The 25,153-nt window shown below is 46.8% G+C and overlaps 1 protein-coding gene across 1 annotated transcript in view; it reads right to left on the reverse strand.

Moving 5' to 3' along the window:
- HYDIN (HYDIN, axonemal central pair apparatus protein) overlaps positions 1 to 25,153 on the reverse strand; it is a 438,260-nt gene that overhangs the window by 94,483 nt on the left and 318,624 nt on the right. Inside the window, 7 exon segments of the mRNA XM_025199799.1 lie at positions 383 to 532; positions 5,001 to 5,192; positions 5,477 to 5,604; positions 10,120 to 10,256; positions 17,523 to 17,647; positions 19,562 to 19,692; positions 22,789 to 22,966. Of these exon segments, the coding sequence (XP_025055584.1) occupies positions 383 to 532; positions 5,001 to 5,192; positions 5,477 to 5,604; positions 10,120 to 10,256; positions 17,523 to 17,647; positions 19,562 to 19,692; positions 22,789 to 22,966 (1,041 nt within the window).

Below are 25,153 nucleotides of genomic sequence, written 5' to 3' on the forward strand. Positions count from 1 at the left end.
CTTCTCTTCATGGGATTTCTCTGCTTAAGGGAACAGCTTGAGGGCTGGATCATCAGGTGAGTTCTGGGTCAACCTTAAGGGTGAAGAGGTTACTAAGGGACCAGAAGGGCAGCACTAGGTTAACGTGTGAATGCTCCCCCTGTTATAAAAGCCATAAAAAGAAGAGTCATATGACACAATAATACTTTACACTCCCCTGCAAAATTAACTAAGTGGTCTCAAAGTGCTTTATAGAGGCAAGTATGGAGGGGGAAATGAGGCCATGCAGTGCAGCAGTGGCAGAGATGGAACTAGACCCTCTCCCCTTACTCCCAGTCTGCCATTCTAATTACAGCACCACACTGCCCACCTCATCTCTGAGCAACACTAGAACCAATCTTACCTCTTCTGCTGGGGAAAACTTGACCTGTAGATTGAGTCGCTCCCCTGGAGCAAGAATTCCAGATGAGGGGATAACCTCAAATATCCGGGGCTTAGACTTGAACTCCTGGCGCAGCTTCTGACGTAGGTTCAATGGCAAATGTTTGTCTACCTGTTTGCCCATAACCAACCAGTAAGATATTCTATTTTAGCACAGTCATTAGCTGTAGCACCTTATTCAGGATGTCAGGTATAGAAACAAACAGTATGGGTGTGATTTGCAAAACAGAGTAGAGCACTTAGGTACTCAATCCACATTGGTTTCAGTGGGAAGTGAACATCTAAATCCCTTTGAATATCTCAGTTCACTATATAATGTCAACAAGATTTGCTGAGTCAGCCTCTTAACACCTCAGAGAGGACAGGCATCTTGTAGCGAAGGGCACTAGCTCCTTCTGTGGACATTCTGAAACAGTTTGAAAGAAAACTTTAAAAAAAATAATAATGAAACTGAGTTCATGTTGGGTTTCCTATAGACACAACACATGGCATTTTCCCACTTCTCCCTATCTTCAGCTGAGCAATTCATTCTCTCTTCTCTCTGAAAGGGCCTTATGGCAGGAAACTGCCTTGGGAGAAGGGGGCTGTTAGGGACATCCATTTTCACCCTATAAAGCTGGTCCTTGCTTTGCCATAGCTGGTGCTGCACAGCATCACAAGACACTTTCCTCCCAATGCCCTGGTGTTGGGTATGGTGTTCACACTGTGCTTCCAGCCTGTTCAGGTTTGAGAAGTGATGCACCAGGTTTAAGAACCAAATACTTCCCTGTTCCCAGCACAGAGCTGGATGGGACATAAGATCATAAGAAAGAAGGGCTGAAAGGGACCTCACAAGGTCATCTAGTCCATCCCCCTGCTCAAGGCAGGATCGTTTTTGACTAAACCATCCCAGTCAAATGTCTGTCCAAGTTGCTCTTAAAATTTTCCAAAAATGGAGATTTCAATTTCTCTAGGCAGCCTGTTTCAATGCTTAACCACCCTCATAGTCAGAAAGTTCCTCTCAATCTCCAACCTAAAATTTACCCTGCTGCAGCTTGAGGATGCTGCTCCTGGTCTTGCCCTCTACTGTCACAGAGAAAAACCCAACACCATCCTCTCTCTAACTGCTTTTCAGGTATCTGAAGACTGTTAATGAATCTTCCCTCAGTCTTCTCTTTCCAGACTAACTCACTCTTGTTTTATCAGCCTTTCCTCATAAGTCTTACTTCCCAAGTCCCTAATTATTTCTGTTGCTCTGTGTTAAACTTCCATCTTGTCCACATCATTCTTGAAGTGTGGGTGCCAAAACTGGACACAATACTACAGGTGAGGTATCATCAGTACTGAACAGAGCAGAAGAATCTCTTTCCTTGATTTGCAAGTGACACTACTATTATTACAACTTAGTAGACTGTTGGCTTTTTTGCAAGAGCCCACTGTTGGTTCAAATTCAGTTTATGGTCTCTACTATAATCCCCAGGTCCTTCTCTGCAGTACTGCCGCCTAGCCAATCATTCCCCAGCCTGTATTTGTGCATGCAATTGCTGTATTCTGTCCCAAGTGCAGGACTTTGTACTTGTCCTTGCTGAATCTCAACTGATTGACTGCAGACCATTTTTCCAGGCTATCCAGGTCATTCTGGAGGCTGGACATCTTCAAGTCAGCTGGCCCAGACAGCTTACACCCCAGGCTACTTAAGGAGCTGGCAAGTATCATAGCTCTGCCACTGGCACAGATCTTCGAGGACTTGTGGCACTCAGGCGAAGTGCCCAAAGATGGAAGAAGGCCAATGTGGTGCCTATCTTCAAGAAAAGGAAGAAAGTAGATCCGGGGAATTACAGGCCCATCAGCCTGACCTCTATTCTGGGGAAGATCTTAAAAAAATCATCAAAGAGACCATTCTTGACAAACTGGCTGAAGGCAACTTCCTCAGGGATAGCCAGCGTGGGTTTGTTCTGGGTAGGTCTTGCCTGACCAATCTCATCTCCTTCTACGACCAGGTGACATATAACCTGGACAAGGGAGAAGTGATTGATGTCATATATCTTGACTTTAAAAAAGCTTTCAGTCTGGTATCCCACGATCATCTTATAGAAAAATTGGCCAACTGCGGCCTCGGCTACATCACAGTCCACTGACTGGGGAATTGGCTTCGAGGTTGGACCCAGAGAGTGGTAGTTGATGGAACTCAATCATTGTGGTGCACCATGACCAGTGGGGTGCCTGCTCCTCAAAGAGCAGGAACTGCCTGGGAAGAGCCCAAAGAGCCAGACAGGAGCCCAGGTGCAGGTTGCCAACCACCTGGTCAGCTGGCCGGAAGGGGCAGGGCCCTGGGCCCATATAAACCCCAGGCCGGGGACTAGGAGGTAGTTCTCTGCTGGTGGCCAAGGGAGAAGGAGCCCTCTTGAAGCATGTGAAGGGAAGAGGCCTGACTAAGTTCTGCTCCGGGTAATGTAGAGGGGCCGAGCACACCTTATGTAGCTTGTGTTATGTTATAGCCCAGGGGCTTATGTTTTGTTTGCTGTTTTATAAGACCAGTGGTTTGGGTGAGGCTATTTGGGGAAGGAGGAGGCATCACTGGGGGCCCACAGCAGTGTGGGGACCCCGGCGCCAGAGAGGGCATGACATTTGGGGTGCATAGACCTCAGCACTAGAGAGGGCGCAGAGAGAGCTGCGGAGAGCCCAGTGAGGACAAGGGGGCCAAATTACAACAAGGCCCAGACCGGACAACGTCAGTACCATCTGCGAGGCTTGGGGTGTGGTAAAGGGGCGGTTGGAGCCACGCATATAGCCCATAAGGCTAGGGTGCCCCAAAACACCTATTGTAAAACAGGGCACAAGGGGTCCAGGAACCCACGGGGTTGGAGAGTCCATCAAACCGTGCCCAAGAGGACTTAAAGGCAGCCTCCCTATTTATATTTTCCATCAAAGACGTGGCGGGCAAGAACCGAGGGTGCCCATCAGGCCAAATTGGCAAGGTCAAGGGGCCTGGGGAGATCACAGCCATCATTAAAGACCCCGTCCTGTGACAGTCCCCCAAGGCTCCGTCCTTGGGCCTATTCTTTTCAACATCTTCATTAACAATGTAGACATTGGTGTCAGAAGTGTACTGGCCAACTTCGCTGATGACACCAAACTTTGGGGTAAAGTGTCCACACCTGAGGACAGGATAGTAATCCAGGCCGACCTTGACAGGCTTGGAAAATGGGCGGATGAAAACCTGATGGCCTTCAACGCCAAAAAATGCAAGGTACTCCACCTTGGAAAGAAAAACCCGCAGCATGCTTATAGGCTCAGCAGTGCTATGCTTGCTAGCACAACAGCCAAAAGGGACTTGGGGGTCATGATTGACCACAAGATGAATATGAGCCACCAATGTGATGTTGCAGCCGGCAAAATGAGCAAAACTCTGGCTTGCATCCATAGATGCTTCTCTAGCAAATCCCAGGATATCATCCTCCCGCTGTACTCGGCCTTGGTGAGGCTGCAGCTGGAGTACCGTATCCAATTCTTGGCTCCACAATTCAAAAAGGATGTGGAGAAGCTTGAGAGAGTCCAGAGGAGAGCCATGGACATGATCAGAGGGCAGGAAAACAGGCCTTATGATAAGATGCTGAGAGCTATGGGACTCTTCAGCCTGAAAAAGTGCAGGCTCAGGGGGGACCTGGGGGCTGCCTATAAGTATATAAGGGATGTACATCAGGATCTAAGGGAATGCCTGTTCATCAGAGTGCCCCATGGGATGACAAAGTTAAATGGTCACAAACTTCTCCAAGACCATTTCAGGCTGGACATAAGGAAGAACTTCTTTATAGTCCGAGCCCCCAAGGCCTGGAACAGACTGCCAGCAGTGGTGGTGGAAGCACCTACTCTGGACTCCTTTAAGAGTCAATTGAACGTTTATCTTGCTAGGATCCTGTGATCCCAGCTGACTTTCTGCCCCTGGAGCAGGGGGCTGGACTCGATGATCTTTGGAGGTCCCTTCCAGCCCTAATGTCTATGAAATAAAATTCTGGATCCTAGCCTTGCCCTCCAGAATGTCTGCCACTTCATCAAATTTGGTGATATCTGCAAATTTGCTAAGCATCCACTCAATCCATCATCCAAAGCATCAGTGAAGATGTTGAACAACTACTGATAATGCTGAGTGTGCTGGATGAAGTGTTCCTTTGAGCTCCCACTCTGTTCAGGTTTGAGAAATGATGCGCCAGGCTTACGAAACAAACACTTCCCTGTTTCCAGCATAGAGCTGGATTGAACATTAGGCCGTTGATTCATGTTCTTAAAAATGGAATTCCCCTCTCAGGTATATTGGCTCTGCAAACTGTATTTGCTGGTTTTTTAATTCTTAAAATACCTCCAAGGTCTAATGGACTGAATCCATGACAAAAGTTAAAATCAGGTCAATACTCTGTTTTTGGGAATTAATCTGCTATCCTTATTCATATGAGTATTCCACTGCACTCGCTAGGACTACTGCTATAAGTCCTAATCAGTGCAACGGGGGGTGTGGAATTCAGGGTTGAGGATACTAGGGAACGAAGGGGCAGAGAAGGGGAAGAGAAACAGAAAAAGGAAGCAGTTTGCCATCTTTGTTTTACCTTTTTAATGTGCTCATTAGTGGTGATGAACCATTCACAAGTAACTTGAAGCTGATTGTGAAGCTGGATGGTCTCTATTTGGCACTCCCCACACTGGACTGAGGAGAAGTCCAGTTTGTCACTGGAGATGCAGAGTGATGGCATGATCACATTGGCACGAAGGCAGATGTGGAACGTTGGTCCACCCACAACCTAAGGCAAACAGCACAATGCTCTGCTAAGCAGTCTGTGTGAAAACTAACTCCATATCCAAACTGCGTGTGGCAAGCTGGCCAAGTGGGGAAATTTCTACAGGGCTCAGGAATATGATGGTACTTTACAAGGGTGGTGCTGGGAAGTGCAGTGTCCAACTGCACAGGGCCCTGGGCTGGTTGCATTACAATTCTGTGTTACAGTAAATTACTACTAGTGTTATAGCTGGGTATGGGCCTAAAACTGAACCTTTCCACATGACACGCAAAGGATACACCCAGTACCTTTATGGGCAGAAATACTTCCACTTCTCCAAGGGGCAGGTTTGCACTGCGGGGATCAAACCTCACTTCAAAAGTTTCTGTCTCACAGTAGGGCAGGTTCTTTACACGGTCCAGTTCTATGCTGAAACCTGGTAAAAATGGTAATATCACCACTTAAAACCTGTGGTTTGCAGAAAATAAGAGGCACACAAGTCACATTATAAGAAACATGAAGGGCCAGTCTACCTTCTGGGATTCTATTCCATATTTCTTAAATCTCTGAAAAATAGTTTATGCAAAAGGTGGGTAGGTCCTCCTCCTCCTTGCTGCTTTTTTGTGACTGTGTTAAAGTTAAGCTAATGGTGTCTTACAAATGTAGATGTACTACTGGATTTTCAGGGATTTGAACAAGGTAAAATAGGATTGCACTCAAATGCCGAAGTCCACTTAGATGCCTGATCGGTGAAACAGAATCTCACCCCCAAGGCTTTACAGTTAGTACAGTATAGACTTCCAGAATTTGATGGTGACAGGGATGGATTCCAGACCCTCCTGCTTGAGAGACATAGGTGGACACCACTAGAAGCAAAGGCAAAACTCTGAGAACTTGATTTAAATAAAAGTCAGAGACTATTTTGGTAGAAATTTGGAAGAAGTCTTAATGTCATGCTAATCTTTAGAAAAAACTATCCAGGACTCTACCATCAAAGCTTATATCATCCCTCCCCTCCTGTCTGATGCTATTGCCACCATCAGGCTGTTTTAATGTGGAAGGGAAAGCAGAGGACATGTAGCCAAAAAGATGGGTCCATCAATCCTGCAAGGGCAACTTTCAGATCCTAGTGGGAGATGGGCTCTCTAACTATGGAGTCAACTATTAAGAGTCCCTACAATAATTTGGCCACTCAGGGATTACAAAGCATAGAGTATGCACTTACTAGAAGATGGAGACCTGAAACAGCTGTGAGATCAACCCTCACTGACCACTGAAATTGTTCTGAACTCTTTAAATCCAGGAAACAGCGTGTTTGAAATCTGTGTTCAAGGCTGTGATAACTAACATTTTTATACCCAGATTATGATTCTCTTCTTCATAGTAACATAATGTGTCTGTTATGTATTATGGATAGGGATTTTTGTACCTCTCATGAGAAGGTTCTTTCCATCAAAGTCAGTCTGCTAATATTTAAATGGAGAGCATGAATTTGTATGAAGGACTTGGTCAAACTTCTGCAATACAGTCTGGCAGGTGCATAGGCGGTCAAATATGTTTCTCAATTCCTACTACCAAAATGATTGGCCAGGCCAGAAGTTTCATGATCATATGGGCTGAGTCTTGCTTGGGCTTTCTGAAAATACTGGGGATGAATGGGTGTGCATAAAAAGGGGATTAAAAGGTGTTCAAAAACAAGGCCTAAGAACCGTGGAATCAGTAATGGATTCCAAACTCTCACTTTCCCTGGAGCAAACACAATGTCACTTTCTGTTCTGTCTTGTGGCAATGAAATCTATGGTGGAGTGACTCCATTCAGACACATGTGGCTATCATTTATACAGCTATTGTGTTGAGTTAAAAAAAATCTGTTGAGTTCCAGCACCTTCTGCACTGTCTGGCAGCTGAGCAGCTTTGAGGGTGATTGCATAATGGGTGTGACTGCTCCAAAGATATACTGTCTTGTGACATAGTGGGCTAGATCTCCCTTGCTTGTCTATAGAAATGCAGCTTGTAGTATTACCTGTCATGATGACTTCCAGTCTTACACTTTTGAGGACAGGAAGAGAAGCTGAGCCTGCCTGATGAAGGGCTCATATGGAGCCTTGTCTCTTGAGAGTCCATGTACTTTGTTTTATAAAACCCCCTAAGCACAACTTCTCACCACACTGGTGGAAGAATTTAACACCAATGCCACTGACAGCAGTGCAGGAAAGAATGGGACTCCTTTACAGACTACCATTAAGTCTATCCCCACTCTGAATTTTGACAGGGCTTGTGATGACAGGTTTAGTAACATGTCCAGCTGACATCTGCCCCCTGATAGACAAACTTCAACCAAACTTGTGTCCAACAAAGGGGAAGCTGGGCAGGCTGAATCACACAGGTGCAGGAAACCACATGCAGCTACAGCAGATTGAGGCAAGTTCTCACTGAACCTGGGGTAAGCTCAGCTAGGCAGTTAGGTATGGTAGCATGGTTTGGAATCTCTCTAGTGGCTGATGAGCTACTGCTGTTACAGAGTTCAGAGTGGTTCCTAAAAACTCCATTTTTTGTGGTAGATTCAGCATCAATTTTTCTTTGCTAACTTTCCAGCCCCAAAGGGCAAAAAGATGCAGAGTTTTTGCAATGGAGTCTGCTGCTATTCCCCACAAATGATCTGGTTAAGTGTGGGACCACTTGGACTCCTAACTCCCTGAGGTAACCTGCTGCTAAGGAGCATTTTGTAAGTACCCCAGGGGCTGTAGACAGGCTGACAATAACCCTCTGAACTGGCAATAGCCATTACTCATTTGAACCTCAAATGTTTTTTGTGGGTGAGTGAATGGCAATGTGAAAAAAATCTTGCTTGAGATTGAGAACTGCCTACCAGTCAAATCCAGACATAGGATTACAGAAGACCAGTGTCACCATTCTGAACCTGATCTTGATGATAAAAGTATTTAACTGCCTTAGGCCCAAACTGGTTGCTACCCACCTTTCATTTTGAGACTAACCCCCTTCTCCCCCTGAATTCTTGAGGAACATATTCCACTGCTCTAAGAGAATAAAAGTGATTGCACCCTTGATGTAGTAGGCTCTTATGAGAAGGGCCATGGAATAAGGATAGGGAAAGTGAGTCTGGAACTGCTTTTGTACTGAAAAGTTTGCATCCATCAAATGGCAGATCCTCTTCTGTTATGTCACCTTAATAGTCCCTGAAGAATGGAATTAGGAATGGCTGTTAAAGCATCTTGGCAGGATTTGAGTCCCTTATTAATTGACATGGCAAGACAGCCAGGTACTGTAATATGGAGGATGTCCAGGGATTCAGATTGGTGGTGTGATTTTTCTTGAACCACCTCAGTGGTTGTGCCTACAAATGCAAATACCCTGGGGTGGGTTTACTCTAGAGTAAATCTGCTCCTGCTTCCCCACACGTGTAGATGTCTGCCCAGGGTAGGTTTACTCTAGAGCAAATCTGCTCCTGCCCCCGCGGACTCTGCACCAGCCCCCTGCAGCAGCCAGGGGGAGCTCTAGGCTTTCCCTGGGTCCTAGCCCAGGGGTTGGTAGGGAGGCCAGGAGACAGCTGGGACATTGCTCCCTGCCCCTAGGAGCTGTCTGCTTCCAAGCAGGCTCTGCCACTGGAGCCTGGGCATGGACAATGTCCCCCTGCCTGGCAGCAGGGAGCTCCCAACCCCCACTCTGTGATCATGATTGTGGAGCAGAGGCTGGGAAATCCTTATCTCCCAGCCCCTGCTCTGTGATCAGGGAGTGGGGGTTGGGAGATTCTTAACTCCCAGCCCTGGCTCCATGATCCTGGAGCAGGGGCTGGGAACTCCCTGCTGCCAGGGCAAAGGGACATTGTCTCCACCCAGACTCAGGTGGCAGAGCCCACCCTGGAAGCAAGCAGCTCCTGGGTACAGGGAGTAATCTCCCGCCCTGTGCTGCCCAGCTGACTGGGACCATATTTTCTCCCAGTTGGCTGTCTACTCATGCCATACTGCGCAGTAATTACTCTTGAGTAAATTTGCTACTTGTATTTACAGGTAGCAAATTTACTTGCGATTAGAGCAGGTTACAGTGCAGTAAGTGTCTGCACATGTAGGTGGTGATGCTTACTGCACAGTAATTTGCTCTGATCTTGAGTAAAGCGTCTCATGTGGATGTGTCCAGTGTGTTAGCAATTCTTAAAAGGATCCTGAATCTTGTTGCCTGATATAGTGTTCCAGTCAAAGCAGATCAATGTTTTACAGCAGAAATATCAGTTCCATGAACAGAGGAAGCATCCAGAGTACTTTTTAATCAGTGAGAACAGGGAAGTTCTGCTCTAAGCATGCCAGGATCAGGGGAAGAATGCACATATCACCCCAGAAGAAACATTTTCAGATAGAATTTCTCAGTTCTCTTAGAAAACGACCTACAGATGGCACATCTCTCTACACCTCTCCCAGAAACGGCAAGCATCTGATGGGACAATTGTTTAAATGTATTACAGCTTCACCCCCTCAGGGCAAGTTTTGAAGTCTGAAGATTTATGTTTGGACACAAGCAAAGGCAAAACAGTTTCCTCACACAAGGCGGTAAGGAAATGCTAATGAAAAATTGATACTTAAACTAATCACTGTCTTCTAGGTATCTAACTCTCTATCACAGTCTACCTATGAAAAGGAAAAGTGAATGAAAAGTTATAGCTTGCATCTGCAAGAAGTGGAAGAACCAAGGAGAAGCTGAGGCAGCTGAGCCCTTTAAGTTCTCTAATCAGGCATGAGGGTAATCATGGTTTAGATACTGTCTTAACAGCTGAAAGAATCTTGCCCCAGTGAATTGGGTGCATCCACCTCAATGTTGGACTATGTAGGGACAAGCCCTTGAATAACTGAACAATCCTACATCTTTTAAACCATCAATAAAAACGGCTGTTTTAGTTAAAGCCCAGGTGAATTCTTCCCCTCCCCCTTCCCCCTATTACCTCTATCATGCAGGGTGCGTCTGTCTGCTTGAAAGGACACAGGGAACTGGCTGGTGTTGGTGATTTTGACAATGTGGGTTCGGATGTTACCAAGAATGATGTAACCAAAGTCCAAGATGTACTCAGGAAGCTGCGCTCTGAAATGGTTAAGGAGAGCTCACTTTAAAACACAGCAGGGGGCTCAGCTACATTTTCAAAGGATGGGAGCAAACCCCCTGGTTCTATTGCTATTCACCACTTGAAGGATTTGGTCACATGTGGTTTATTGAGGGGCCTAAATTCCCTGTGAGGAGCCACTGAGATGGGGAGAAGTTGAGTTTAACCAGGGCTGTCAAACCTACAGCCTGTGGAACCTCTCTATCCAGCCTACTGGGCTACTGGAGGACACCAGAAGTCAGGCCCTTTGGCTCTGCTGGACATCGCATTGGTATATGGAATGTACCTTTAAGGGGCCAGCAGTGGGATGACCCAGTCTCTCCCCCTGATGCCCTGTGGGTGTGGTTTGTGGTAGTGGGTAGTTGTGGATCTCCCTGCAAGCGGTGAGCATGTCAGTGGATGAATCCTGTTCCTAATAAAGATAAATTTGTTTACCACCTCACTAGTCTCTGCTGAATGGTGACTCGAGGACAGAACCCCAACGGCATGGAGGTCTGAGTGAGTACCCCATCCCTGGAACCCAATGGCACAGAGTAAACATTATATGGTATCAGAAGTGACCTGTCTCTCGGAGGAGTCACCAGCAGCCTGATTAAGAGGGTTACAGTTTTCATTAAAAAAAAATAAAAATGGAGCATTTCCAACCTCCACCTTTATCCTTTATTATCCTTTATTGCAAATCAAAGGGAGAGGCTCCAAAGTCTGCAAAAGGAGTCAGTACCCTATATATGGGCGCAATGTCTGCAAAGCAGCACTCACAGATCTTTGATAACCAGAAGGCCTGGTATAGCAGTCATGACTGCTGGCTTGCCAGTTGCTTTTAAGTTAGATACTGGAGCAGAAGCAAACATTATCCCAGCAGATGTAGCAAAGGCCCTGCAAGGCAAAGTATGCAGGACTCCTGGTCATGTTACATTTGTTGCATTTGGCAGTGCAGCATCAAACCACAAGGTGCAATCATTGCACACTGCAAGTCTGGTGCTAATGAATCTAATTTAACTTTTTATATAGCAGATAACAGTGACCTGCCAATACTTGGTAGGGTGGCATGCACCACCTTAGACCTTATCAGACAAGTTCATGGAATGGCTCTGACAGCACCTGCAACCAAGGCAGATCTTCTCAAATTATACCTGATTGTTTTTGAAGGTTTGGGCCAATTCCCTGGTACCCACCATATCTATGTCGACCCAGCAGTACCACTAATTGTGCATGGGTGTAGAAAAATTCCCTATGCAACCCCAGCCAAGTTGAAGCCTGCCCTTGAAACACTGGAAACTGTGGGAGTCATTACAAAGGTGACTAAGCCCACACCCTGGGACAATAGCCTTGTGATCACACAAAAGAAGGATGATTCACTATGACTTTGTCTAGACCCATGAGACCTCAAAAAGGCAGTGCTGAGGCAGCACTTTTCAATTCCCACTGTAGAAGATGTGCAGAAGAGCTTGTCAGGTAAGAAGCTGTTCACCATTCTTGATGAAAAGGATGGCTATTGTCAAGTCAAATTGGATGAGGAATCGGTAGAGCTGTGTACCTTCAACACCCCATGGGGGCGGTATCACTTCAATTGCCTTCCCTTTGGTGTTAAGTCAGCTAGCAAAGTATTCCAATAGATGAACTATGAGTGCTTTAGTGACATTTCAGGAATCCACACAATTGCAGAGGACATGTTGATAGCAGTGGCTACCAAAGAGGAGCACGACACTATCCTGAAACAAGTCCTGGAGAGAGCACGTCTGAAAGGAGTAAAGCTTAGTAAGGACAAAATACAGTTTTTAGTTGACAGCGTTAGGTGTATGGGCCATATCTTCTCAAAAGATGGTGTCAAACCAGACAATGACAAAGTGGCCACTTGGCCACTTTGCATCAACAGGATGCCCTCTCCAACAGACAAAAAAGGCTTTCAGACACTCCTTGGAACCATTCAGTACTTGGCATAATACATTCCACATGAGTCAAGTCTGACGGCCCCTCTGAGAGCGCTTCTCAGGAATGACATTATCTGGCAATGGGGACCCGAGCATCAGATAGCCCTGGATAAGCTCAAGAAAACCATCACAACGGCACTTGTTCTCAGGTACTTCAACCCAGCAGAGCAGCTGGAAACCCAAGCCAACTTGGCTAAAGACGGCTTAGGAGCATGTCTGTTTCAGCAGAATCAACCAATTGCATATGCTTCAAAGGCTCTAACACAATCTGAGAGAAATTATGCGCAGATTGAAAAAGAACTGGCAATTGTCTTCGCCATGACAAAGTTCCACCACAGTGCGTATGGCACCACCCAGGTACAGCTCCAATTGGACCGCAAACCCCTGGAAACTATTTTTGTGAAGCCCATAGGAAAGGCTCTGGCATGGCTCTGGCATTAGACTAGACACTAGGAAGAACTTCTTCACAGTTAGAGTGGCCAGTCTGGAATGGGCTCCCAAGGGAGGTGGTGCTCTCCCCTACCCTGGGGGTCTTCAAGAGAAGGTTAGATAGCCATCCAGCTGGGGTCATCTGAACCCAGTACTCTTTCCTGCCTATGCAGGGGGTCGGACTCGATGATCTATTGAGGTCCCTTCTGACCCTAGCATCTATGAATCTATGAATCCATGGCTACAGAGGATGCTGTTGCAGCTCCAAAAATATGACATTCAGATTCACTATACCAAAGGCAAATACATGTTAGTGGCTCACACGTTTCTAGAGCTACAATGCTCACTCCTTGATCTTTTCCACTCAGAAAAGGTGATTCACAGTCTGACGGAAAAAGAGCCACTTCAGTGACCAGTTACTCCAGCAGTTACAGGAGCACACAAAGTCTGACAAGAAAATACAAGCCCTTAGAATGCAGCATCTTAATGTATAGTCAAGCAGGCAAAAACAAGTCAAACCTGAACTAAAGCCATACTGGCCTCTCAGAGACCAGATCCAGATTCAGGATGATTTGCTTATGATTGGGCTGAAAATAATCATTTCCAGTGGTGTGAGGACCAACGTGTTGACATTGCTTTACTCACCGCATCAAGGTATGCAAAGGTCGAAAGCACAAGCTCGACAAATCATGTACCGGCCTAAAATGAATGCCTACATTGAGCAATGGATTGTGAATTGCGCACCTTGTCAAGAGCTCCAACCCAGTAATCAGAAAAAGCCCATGATCTTACATGAGATCCCAGACCTGCCTTGGCTAAAACTGGCAGCAGACATTTTTGACCTACGGGGATAGTCTTATTTGATTATAGTCGACTACAACTCCAAGTACCCTGAAGTTTTGCACCTGCCAGACAGAACAGCTGGCACGGTAGTAGCCAAAATGAAGTCTGTATTTGCTCACCATAGCATACCTAGAGATTGTTTGTGATCAAGTGCTGTTTGCAAGTCACACGATGAAACAAATTGCAACTGACTGGGGCCTAAACATCACCCATTCTGGCCCAGGTTACCCACAATCCAGTAGTCAGGCTGAACGCACAGTTCAGACCATCAAATCAATGTTTAAGAAGACTTTTCAGGATGGCTCTGATCTATATCTGGCTTTACTTAATCTGAGGAATATGCCCATTACCTGTCTTGAGTATGCTCCAGTGCAGCTTCTAATGGGGAGACTTTTGCGCAGTACCCTCACTGCTACAATGGCAGTGCTGACTCCTAGACTACCGTTGACTGCCTCCCACAAGTTGTGGAAACTTCAAAGGCGCCAAAAGGAGCACTATGAGTGCACAGCTGCATTCTTGCCACCTCTACGAGCCGGGGAGAAAGTAAGGATGCAAACAAGTACAAGTTGGACACCAGCGTTCGTCATGACAAAAAGGGATGAAAATAGAGTTGGAAGGGACCTCAGGAAGTCATCTAGTTCAATGACCTGCTCAAAGCAGGACCATCCCCAATTAGATCATCCTAGCCAAGGCTTTGTCTAGCTGGGTCTTAAAAACCTCCAAGGATGGAGATTCCACAATCTCTGGGTAACCTGTTCCAGTGTTTTACTATCCTGCTAGTGAGAAAATTCTTACTAATATCTAACCTAAGCTTCCCTTGCTGTAACTTGAGACCATTGCTCCTTGTTTTGTCATCTGCCACCACTGAGAACAGTCTAGACTCCACCCTTTTTTGAACCCACTTCAGGTACTTGAAGGCTGCTATTAAATCCCCTCTCAGTCTCCTCTTCTCTAGACCCTCAGTCTTTCCTCATAAGTTATGTCCCCCAACCCCCTCACCATTTTTTGTTGCCCTGCCCAATTTGTCCACATCCTTTCTGTAGTGGGGGGCCCAGTGTTGAATAGAAGGGGATAATCACTTCCCTCCTATTCTATAAGCCTATCCTGGCTCATATTCATAAGAATCACTCCTGGCTCGTATTCAGCTTATTGCCCATTGTAAGCCCCAGGTCCTTTTCTGCAGAGCTGCTGCCCAGCCATTCAGCTCCCAGTCTGTACTGGTGCATGGCTTTGTTCCCTCCTAAGTGCAGAACTCTGCACTTGTCTTTGCTGAACCTCATGAGATTCATTTTGGCCCAATCCTCCAATTTGTCTAGGTCCCTCTGAATCCTAACCGTACCCTCCAGCATATATACTACTCCAGCATGGTGTCATCAGCAAACTTGCTGAGGGTGCACGCTATGCCATCTTCCAGGTCGCTGATGAAGACGATGAACAAAACTGGAGTACCGACCTCCTGGGGGACTTGACTTGATACCGGTTGCTAACTAGACATTGAGCCACTGATTGCTACTCTCTGAGCCCGATGCTCCAGCCAGTTTTCTATTCACCTTACAGTCCATTAATTCAGCCCATATTTCCTTAGCATACCTGTGAGAATGATGTGGGAGACTGTATCAAGTCTTGCTAAAATCAAGGTACACCACATCCATCAGTTTCCCTGCATCCACAGAGCCAGTCACCTCATCACAGAAGGCAATCCAGTTGGTCAGGCATGACTTGCCTTTGGTGAATCCATGCTGACTGTTCCTAATCACCCTTTTCTCCTCCAAGTGCTTACAAATGGGTTCCTTGAGGATCTGCTCCAAGATTTTTCCAGAGGCTGAGGCGAGGCTGACTGGTCTGTAGTTCCCTGGATCCTCCATTTTCCCTTTCTTAAATATGGGCACTATGTTTGCCCTTTTCCAATCATCCAGGACCACTCCTGATCGCCATGAGTTTTCAAAGATGATGGCCAAAGGCCCTGCAGTCTCATCAGCCAACTCCCTCAGCACCCTTGAGTGCATCCTGTCCAGCCCCATGGACTTGTATATGTCCACCTGTTCTAAATAGTTTCTAACCTGTTCTTTTGCTGCTGTTGGCTGCTCACTTCCTCCCCAAACTGTGCTGCCAGGTGCAGTAGTCTGGGAGATGACCTTGGCCGTGAAGACTGAGATGAAGGCGGCAATGAGCATTTCAGCCTTTTTTGCATCCTCTGTCACAAGGTTGCCTCCCCCATTCAGTAAGGGACCCACATTTTCCCTGATCCTCCTCTTGCTACCGACATACTTATAGAAACCCTTCTTGTTACCCTTCACGTCCCTTGCTAGCTGCAACTCCAATGGTGCTTTGGCTTTCCTGACTTCATCCCTGCATACCCAAGCAATGCTCTTATACTTCTCCCTATTTATTTGTCCAAGTTTCCACTTCTTATAAGCTTCCTTTTTGTTACTTAGTTTACTATAGAGTTCCCTGGTAAGCCAAGCTGGTCTTCTGCCATACTTGTTAGTCTTCCTGCACATCAGAATAGTTTGTTCCTGCACTCCCAGTAAGGCTTCTTTGAAGTACAGCCAGCTTTCCTGGATGCCTCTCCCCCTCAGGCTGGCCGTTTACAAACTCAGCAGGGGGGACCAGCAGGAACTGGGGGAGGCTCTGTTCCCCTGGGCACCACTAGGGGTTACTAGGAATAATGGCCACAAATTGATAGAGAGAAGGTTCAGGCTGGGCATCAGGAGACACTACTTTACAGTTAGGGCAGCCAGGCTCTGGAATGGACTCCCAAGGGAGGTGGTGCTCTCTCCTACCTTGGGGGTCTTCAAGAGGAGGCTGGACAGGTATTTGGCTGGGGTGTTATGACCCCAGCACTCGTTCCTGCCCAGGGCAGGGGGTCGGATCTGATGATCTGTTTAGGTCCCTTCCAACCCTAAGCACTATGAAACTATGAAACCCCCTTTTGAAGTTCACAGCTATTCCCAAGCAGTTCCCAGGGACAATCTCTCTGTGTGGATGTGGCAGGGCACTGTTGGTGCCCGCCACTTTAAGGGCCAAGTCAAGTAGCCAGCAGGTGCTTGATTTTGGTGGCCACTTTAGAACCACGGCAGCCTATATAAACAGAGCAGTTTGCCACTGGCAGCCAGGCAGGAAACATTGCTTGGCTGAACTGTTGTATGAAAATATCTATAGGTAAAAGCAGGAGGCTCTTGGTCCTGGGCATGACCTAAAACTGCACCCTGCTGCGAGTGGGTGGCCTGGTGGAGCTCCCAGTGGCTTGGGAGCCTCCAGGAAAATACCAGACCAGTTACCACCCTGGTGGAAGACAGACTGGGGTGCCTCAAGAACGTCTAGCCCCCACATCACTGTGGGTAGCAGTTGGGGCCAGGCATGGCTACAATCACCTGAGCCCCAACTGGAGAGGGAAGCCCTGTAGTCCCAGTGAGGGGGTAGAGATGTGGAGCCCCAGTGAGGGGAGAACCAGAGGGCTGGGAGCCTGGTGTGTTTGAGTTTGTAGAGAGTTGCCCCAGAAGGGCCAGGGCAAGCTTGACCCCAGCTGGGTAACTGGCTGGCCACTACCTCAGTGAGGGTCATGGGAGAGGCCCAAAAGACGGTACACATCTGCCACCCAAGGTGTACACTAAATAAAGCCTATGGCAGAAGGGGCCCGCTCTGAGAGGGAGCAAGGCGGTATAAGTTGTCGATGCATGAAAGAGACCCTGTGAGAGAGGGTGGAGCGTGAGAGGCCCCAGTGAGAGGAGGGTGGTATGAATGCATGTGTGTGTGTATTAGGCTTGACAACGAGGGCTAAGCTTGGTCCAGCTGTAGGCCGGGAGCATTTGTCACCTGGATGCCATCTGTGAGGCTTGGGCTATGGTGCAGGAGAGGATCGGACCCGCAGAGAGCGCCCCCTGGCATTGCGGAAAGAATAGGTAGCCTCCCGCCTAATGAGAGCCAATTATGAAACAACAAGGCATGGCAGGTGAGCGAGGCTGGCAGTTAGCCCAGAAACAGGTGGGTGGGCCAATGGTGGATCCCTGTTACAGTGGAACCTATGAGGAAGCCACCACTCACTTGACCAGTTTTCGGCGAGTGCGTTGGCTGACAGCAGTGTCATCACATGTGAGAGCTTTCTCCTGTTCCAGGGCATGCTCTTGTATCAGTAGCCGCTCCACTTCCATCTGCAGCCAGGTGTCTAACTAGGGAAAGCAAAGACAGTAGATCATCAGCCCAGACCCTACAGAAAGCACATTTTCTCTGCAGCCAAACTACTTTTCCCCTAGTAGGGTTGAGAATGTCCTCCCTTTCAGAAAGAAGCCACTAGTGTTTCATTGCTGAATCTGTTTGTAGTTCTTTTTTGTCCTCTTGGCCTACAAGCCATGAACCTGTCCTGAGATTGACCTGATAAAAGACCTCGGGCCTGATCCTATTCTCGTTCTTAGGTGTGTAATGAGTACTTAGGTGTCTGTGTGTGACCCTATTCCTCCCTGCTAGACATGCTGAAAAAACAGTATTTTGACAATATGCTGCCATATTAGCATTAAGACTAAGTCACAAAAAGCAGAGGAGGACCTGTCTACCTTTTTCATTAACAGTTTTCCAGGGGGGTCATGTAGGACAGAACTTAGGTGAAATAGGACCTGCCCTCCTTCCCCACCCCGCAATTTTGCCTGATTAGTCTTTGTGACTAGCCATGCAAACATATAGGCCAATTACTGGAGAGGAAATATTCAGTCTCCCAAGCACCTGTCTGTCCCCAGTTAATGACCACAGCTTAAAAGAAGCCTTGGAATAAATGGATGTTTTAAAAGGGGAACACAATGGATGAATGGAATCACAGAAAATTAGAGCTGGAAGGGACCTTAAAAGGTCATCTAGTCCAGCCTCTGCTCAAAGCAGGACCATTCCCAACTAGATCATTCCAGTGAGGGCTTTGTCGAGCCAGGCCTTAAAAATACCCAGAGCACGGGTACAGGAACAGCAGTAAATCTACTAATGAGTTTTTCCCTGTCTACTTACAGCAACAGTCAGATTACAAATGAGACACAATTCAATAAAATGTGGACTTATTTAGGGTCTCCCTTCCATGAAACCATATATTTAAAATCCTCTATAGACTCAGGCTGGAGTGAATGGGCAGAAAACGGAATGATCTAGGAATTAACTAACAATCAAGGATCTGACTAACATCATCACTGGCAGGAAGCTAACTTGTTCATCAGGAAGGTGACCATTGATCATTGGTATTTGGCAGGGAGAAACATCCCGCCCAAAGACACCTGAAATTTCTTTTAAGGAGGGGTGAGAGAGACAGAAGCAGCCGCAGGTGACAGATGTTATTTACGTTACTTTGTGCATAACTGCAAAATGAGGTGAGCAGGCTAAGAATGTATGTAGGCTAGACAAGACTGCACACTGGAATCAAATAACAGTTTGATTTTCTAAGAATTTATAAACCCAGAAGTACTTGGGTTTAAGAAAGAAACCCAGCCCTCCCTGTATCATCAACTAGCCATATCATTATTAAAAAAAACACATATTTAGTACCATAAACATATCCAGTGCTTTGCAAAGCAGAAGTAGGGCTCAGAACAACCAATATCTGAGCTAATTTAGGAAAATTCACCACAAAAGCATAGATCACCTGTCACTGTGCTTACATCCATAAACATCCAAATGCTATACAACATCAGCATGCTGAGCATGGCAGCCATTAGCTGCAGAGGGCAGGCAGGGTTTGTATGCTTTCCTCTGATCTCCTTGGGGCTCAGCATGCCTTTGGGCTTAATCTTGCAGTGTTTACTTGCGCAATCTGTCCTACTCGAAGGGAAAACGATAACCCAAGCAAGCGAGGGAATCAAGCACTGCACTATCAGAAAGACTTGCACTTTGTGAAGACAGCTTTCAGATGTCCACATTCTCCATGACAGAGGCCCCTGGGGGAATAAACTGCCAGGGATACAGCTGCAGTGATGTACAGTGGCTGCAGTATCAGTCACATGTAAGGAGTGGGAAAAACAGAAGCCTAAATAGGTGGGGTACTGCCAACAGAAGAGCATGACTAAGGCAGCAGAAGCCTGGCATGCACTTACTGCAGCAGCATCCATTCTTACCATGGTGCTGGAATTGTCCACAGGTGGCTCGGCAGCTGTGGCCTCTGTGTGGCTGAGGCCTTCATCTCTCTGAGGCTCTTGCTCCATGTTTTGTTTTGCTTCCTTGAGGACATTCTCATACTTTTCATTTCCTGGAGGAGGAAGTAGTAGATGTCCAAGAAGTTATCATGGATTCTGGACTGACCTTCAGCTGTATTCTACCTCACTTCCCCTGAACACGGTCATCTGCCACTCAAGACTAACTGAGGTAAAGCCAGGGATACAGCATGTTCCCTTGTTTCCTTTCCTTTTTCTCAAAATTTTTCTCCTCCATTCATCCTCCACCTTTTCTGTCTAGGAATCTACTAGTTTCTTCACAATGCGAAAAGACAATGAGAAGACTTTTTAGGGAGTAAAAAGAAGGCACCAGGCAATGTGGGGCCCCTGCAGGATACGCTTGGCAATCTGGTGGTTGCACCAAATGAAAAAGCAGACCTTTTGAACAAATTCTTTGCCTCCATTTTTCTGAGCAGGGGCTAGGACATCTCCCCCACCAGAATTCAGGACAGACTCAGGAGAGACTCCGCCAGGCCTAGGGTCAAGGAGGACTGAGTTAGGGAACTTGTGGAGGGGCTGGACATGTTCAAATCAGCAGGTCCAGACGCTCTCCACCCTAGGGTGCTGAGGGAATTGGCAGGGGTCATCGCGGAGCCCCTGGCACGGCTTTACAAGCACTTGTGGTGCTCTGGCCAGGTGTCAGAAGACTGGAAGAAGACCAATGTGGTCCCCATTTTTAAAACAGGGAGGAGGGAAGACCAAGGCAACTATAGGCCCGTTAGTCTTACTTCGGTCCTGGGGAAGCTCTTTGAGAAAATTATCCAGGAGCACATCTGTGAGGGACCAGCAGGGGGGATGATGCTCAAGGGCAACCAGCATGGATTCATTAGGGGCAGGTCCTGTCAGACCAACCTGATTGCTTTCTACAATCAGGTCACAAAATCTCTGGACGCAGGTGTCACAGTGGACATAGTCTTTCTGGACTTCAGGAAGGCCTTTGACACTGTCTCCCACCTCATTCTCATTAAAAAGCTAGGAGACTGTGGCATTGATACCTACACAGTCAGATGGGTTGCAAATTGGCTATGAGATAGCACCCAGAGAATGGTGGTGGATGGGTCATATTTGACCTGGAGGGATGTAGGCAGTGGAGTCCCCCAGGGCTCGGTCCTCGGGCCCATACTATTCAATTTCTTTATTAGCAACTTGGACGAGGGGGTGAAAAGCACCCTGTTCAAATTTGCTGATGACAGCAAGATTTGGGGTGAGGTGGGCATACTAGAAGGGAGGGATAGGATACAACTGGACCTGGACAGGTTACAGGGGTGGGCAGATGTGAACAGGATGGAATTAAATACTGACAATTGCAGGGTGCTGCACTTGGGCAGTAAGAACCAGCAGCATACCTATAGGCTGGGGAACTCCCTTCTTGAAAGCACAGTGGCAGAAAGAGATATTGGAGTCATTATCGATTCTAAAATGAACACGGGCTGCCAATGTAAGGATGCGGTCAGTAAGGCTAACTGCACCTTGTCATGCATCCACAGATGCATCACGAGCAGGTCCAAGGAGATGATCCTCCCCCTCTATGAGACACTGGTTAGGTCGAAGTTGGAGTACTGTGTCCAGTTCTGGGTGCCGCACTTCAGGAGGGATGTGGCCAGCATTGAGTGGGTCCAGAGGAGGGCCACTCGCATGATCAGGGGCAGCAGGGCAGGCCTTACGAGGAGAGGCTAAGGGACCTGAATCTGTTCAGCCTTCACAAGAGAAGGCTGAGGGGGGATCTAGTGGCCGTCTATAAACTTACCGGGGGGACCAGAGGGGAATGGGTGAGACACTGTTCCCCTGAGCACCTCCCGGAGTAACAAGGAATAACGTCCACAAGTTGATTGAGAGTAGGTTTAGGCTAGACATCAGGAGGTACTACTTCACAGTCAGGGCAGCCAGGATCTGGAACCAGCTTCCAAGGGAAGTGGTGCTGGCTCCTACCTTAGGGGTCTTTAAAAGGAGGCTTGATAACTACCTAGCTGGGGTCATATGAGCTTAAATTTACCAGGGGTCACATGAGCCCAGTATTAATTCGTGCCCAGGGCAGGGGGTCAGACCTGATGATCTGCTCAGGTCCCTTCTGACCTTCCATCTATAAACTATGAGCTATAAACTATGGACACAACTGCCAAAGGGTCTTTTCCTTTCTTTGCCTCCCCACACCTCCAAAACAGACTCTTTTTGTCCCCTTTTTTGTACTGATTGCTCCTCGATCTACCCAAGCAATTCTGTATCTCTGTAAATGTCTCCCAGCTTTGGTGTCCTACCACCAACTCAAATTAAGCATGAGCACAAGCTCCTTATGTTTCCTCACAAGCCCACTCTTCTCTCATCTTCCTCTGTTGCTCTTGATAATTCCGCTGTTCTCCCCATTACTGATGCAAATGACCTCATTGTCCATTTTCATTCTTTTCTCTTTCCTCTCACTACACAACTTGTCCAAGCTAGTTTCAAATCCTCTTGGATTTTCTTCTCCAGCTTGGTTAAAGTCTATCCTTCTTTCTCCATCTTTGTGGCTAACACTCTTCTCCACATCTTGGCCTTTTTCAAAGTATATCCAGAAAAATCAAAGGTGCCGGGACAGTTGTCTAGTTCTATGTCTTCTAGCTAATGCCTCTCTGGTCTCCCCTCTTCCCATCTCAATCCTCTTTTAGCACATCCTAAATGCTGCCATGAAAATGACTCCCCCCACTCACATTCTGGGCAGAACATGAAAAACTCTCTACCTGAAGCCCTCTGCTTACTTACATCCTCCTAATCAAGTGTAAGTATCTACTCTTCATATTCACTGACTTGTCATGCTCTGCGCTGCCCTGCCCTTTTCTCCTCCTTCCCAGAAAGCATCTTGCTTACCCATGCCCTTTAGGGCTTCCATAATATCATCTGGCAATCTGGATGGTATTATCCTTAAGGCAGAGATCACACTCTCTGTGTTTATTACTGTGCCAATACTTAATAAATATGCTAAATAATGCTGTCAAAAGGTTGAATATTCGGTTGCCAATCCCCTGAATAATTTGTGCCCAGGAACTTGCAAGTTTTGGAGAGATGTGTGATGTTGCTCTATGAAAGTGAGGTGAGGGAGTCTTCACTAAGAGGGTCTAGCACTGGACAGAAGACATGTATTGTGCAGAAAGTCCTACCTCTGATGTTTCTGGGCAGGTCTAAGCAGATTCTGGGAAAGGTCCCCTCTCCTTTGAGGGTGATGCTTTCAGACTCCAGATGGGCCACTTGTATCTGGAATGTCCTGTGGAAGACCTCAGGCACTCCAGGCAGGTAATAAACCTTCAGCACCTGCTCTTTTTCTGATTCAATGTAACCCTAGATCATGCAGGAGAGATGTAGAGAGTGCTTAAAATGGATAAGAGTTTACTGAATATCTAGGAATACTGTCGAGATCTTGGACAATGAAGATAGGAGCGGAGGAGGGAAAGCATAGAGCTGAAGCAAATAGAATAAGTGCAGTTGAGTTGGAGTAGACTTGGGTGGCGGACTTGTGAGTTCTCTTGCACCTCAAATCTCCTAGAGCAATACATGTCATAAGGGCTGCACTATAAAATCTCTATGAGTGCAGGGCTGACTTGTGCTCTTGTTGCCTTCACATGTAAGAGGGCTGCACTGCAGGCTGTGCCCTAGTGAAATGCTGGACCAGTTAATCCCAAGCTTTCTTATGGCTCCCAGACAGCACATGCTGGTATGACCTGACTAAGTTCGTGCCCAGATAGTTTTGTAGCTTCACAGAATTCATATTTAGGCAGCTTGCACCAAATAGGATAACAACAAGAAGTGACTGAGAGACAGGGTTTGCTCTCTATCCACACTGTATAGGAGTGTGAAGAGAAAAAGAGGCTGCTCATTACTTTCATTCTTGCTTACCCATCTAGCCCTTGAGAAATGCTTTAGAGTGGGGGAAACAATTGCTAGAAAACACTTAATTCCTGTTGGGAAAAGGTGAACTCTAGGGGTACTTTTACATGTGCTGCAGGGGTGGTGGGGTGGGGTGGGGTGGGGGCGGTGCTTTAATTAGAGCACTGCAGTGTCTTATGTATCAGTGCCCCTGCACTTCAAAATGGTGGCAGGGATGTTTCAACTAAAGGTCGTTCAATGAGCTTCAGTTCAAGCACCCCCACCACCATTTTGAAGTGCAGGGACGCTGATACACGAGATGTGGAAGCTGGCTGGAGTGCAGTAATTACCACGCTCCAGCAGACTCAATTACTTGAGCTGTCTCTGCACTTGTGTACAGGCACCCTAGATGTGGAAAATATCACAACACCTAGACCTAACCTGGATGTGGCTGTGCTGTAACCGTGCAGGTACACATGTAATACCAATTTGCTGGACAAGCAAAGTCTATGTCAGTGATTCTCAACCTTTTTAGACTCAAGATCCCCCTTGTTAAACTCAAGGTGCCCCTCAAGAAATGTCAGCTCTTAGTTTTCACTCATTTTTTGTCTCCATAAAAATAATAGAGCAATTCTTCTGTTGCAAAGAATTCAGAAAGAAACAACTGGTCAGAATGTTCTTGGCACTCTGGATTCTTATTCTGAAATCGCTGGGTTTCTCTTGTGAATCATGTATTAGGTGTTTGCACACTTAGCAGTGCTTATACTGTGTGGCACTCCATGGTGCCCTTAAAAGGAACTTGTGGCATCCCAAGTTTTGAGATTTAGTGGCCTACACAGAGGAAGGGAGCTAACCTGGGAGATTCAGGTCCAGTTCCCACTTCTGCTACAGATTTTCTGTGTGACCTCAGGCAAATCACTTAGACCCTGAAAGCATCTAAGGTGCCTAATTCCTATTTAACTGGACTCCAATTAAACTTAGGCACCTAAATAACACTGAGGATTTGGGGCTTAGTCTCTCTGTGCCCTCTGTAAAAAAAACCTGGAGATGAAGGTACTGCTCTGCCTCACTGTCGTGTTCTGAGGATGAATAGACAGAGGTGATGGGCCATATCAGACAGACAGTGTGGATGGAGTCTCCTGGCACATGTTGTCCTTGCCAAATCCTATACTGTTTTACTTACCTTGGGCTTAAACTGCACTAAGAGAAATGTAGGCTGCATGTTAAGACAAACTATGAAGGTGGCTAGGTACCGAAACAGACAATCTAGAGCAGCTGTGGAATCTCCATCACTGGAAGTTTTTAACTGCAAGTTAGACAAAATTTGTCCTGGATGTTCCTGTCTTGAGCTTAGGGTTAGACTAATGACCTCCCTAGCCCCCTTTCAGTCCTATTTTTCAGTGATTTTTATACTGTTAATATGGATCTCTTATTAAACATGACTCAGCATTCAACAACTAGGGCCAACTGGATGGACACAAGTTCCCTAAACAGAGGTAGGGCTGGTAGGTGCTGAGCTTCTTGGAACTCATTCTGTAATAAGGTCTTTGAGAAAACAAGGAGATCACCCTCATGTCAAGGTTCCCCTATGCTTCTGCACTCTTCTTGCTTTTCCCCTAGCACTGATAAGGGCACTATCTTGACCACCCTGCAGGTTCAGCA

This window comes from Alligator sinensis, unplaced genomic scaffold (assembly GCF_000455745.1).
Source record: "Alligator sinensis unplaced genomic scaffold, ASM45574v1 scaffold203_1, whole genome shotgun sequence".
In the NCBI taxonomy this organism is placed as follows: Eukaryota; Metazoa; Chordata; order Crocodylia; family Alligatoridae; genus Alligator; species Alligator sinensis.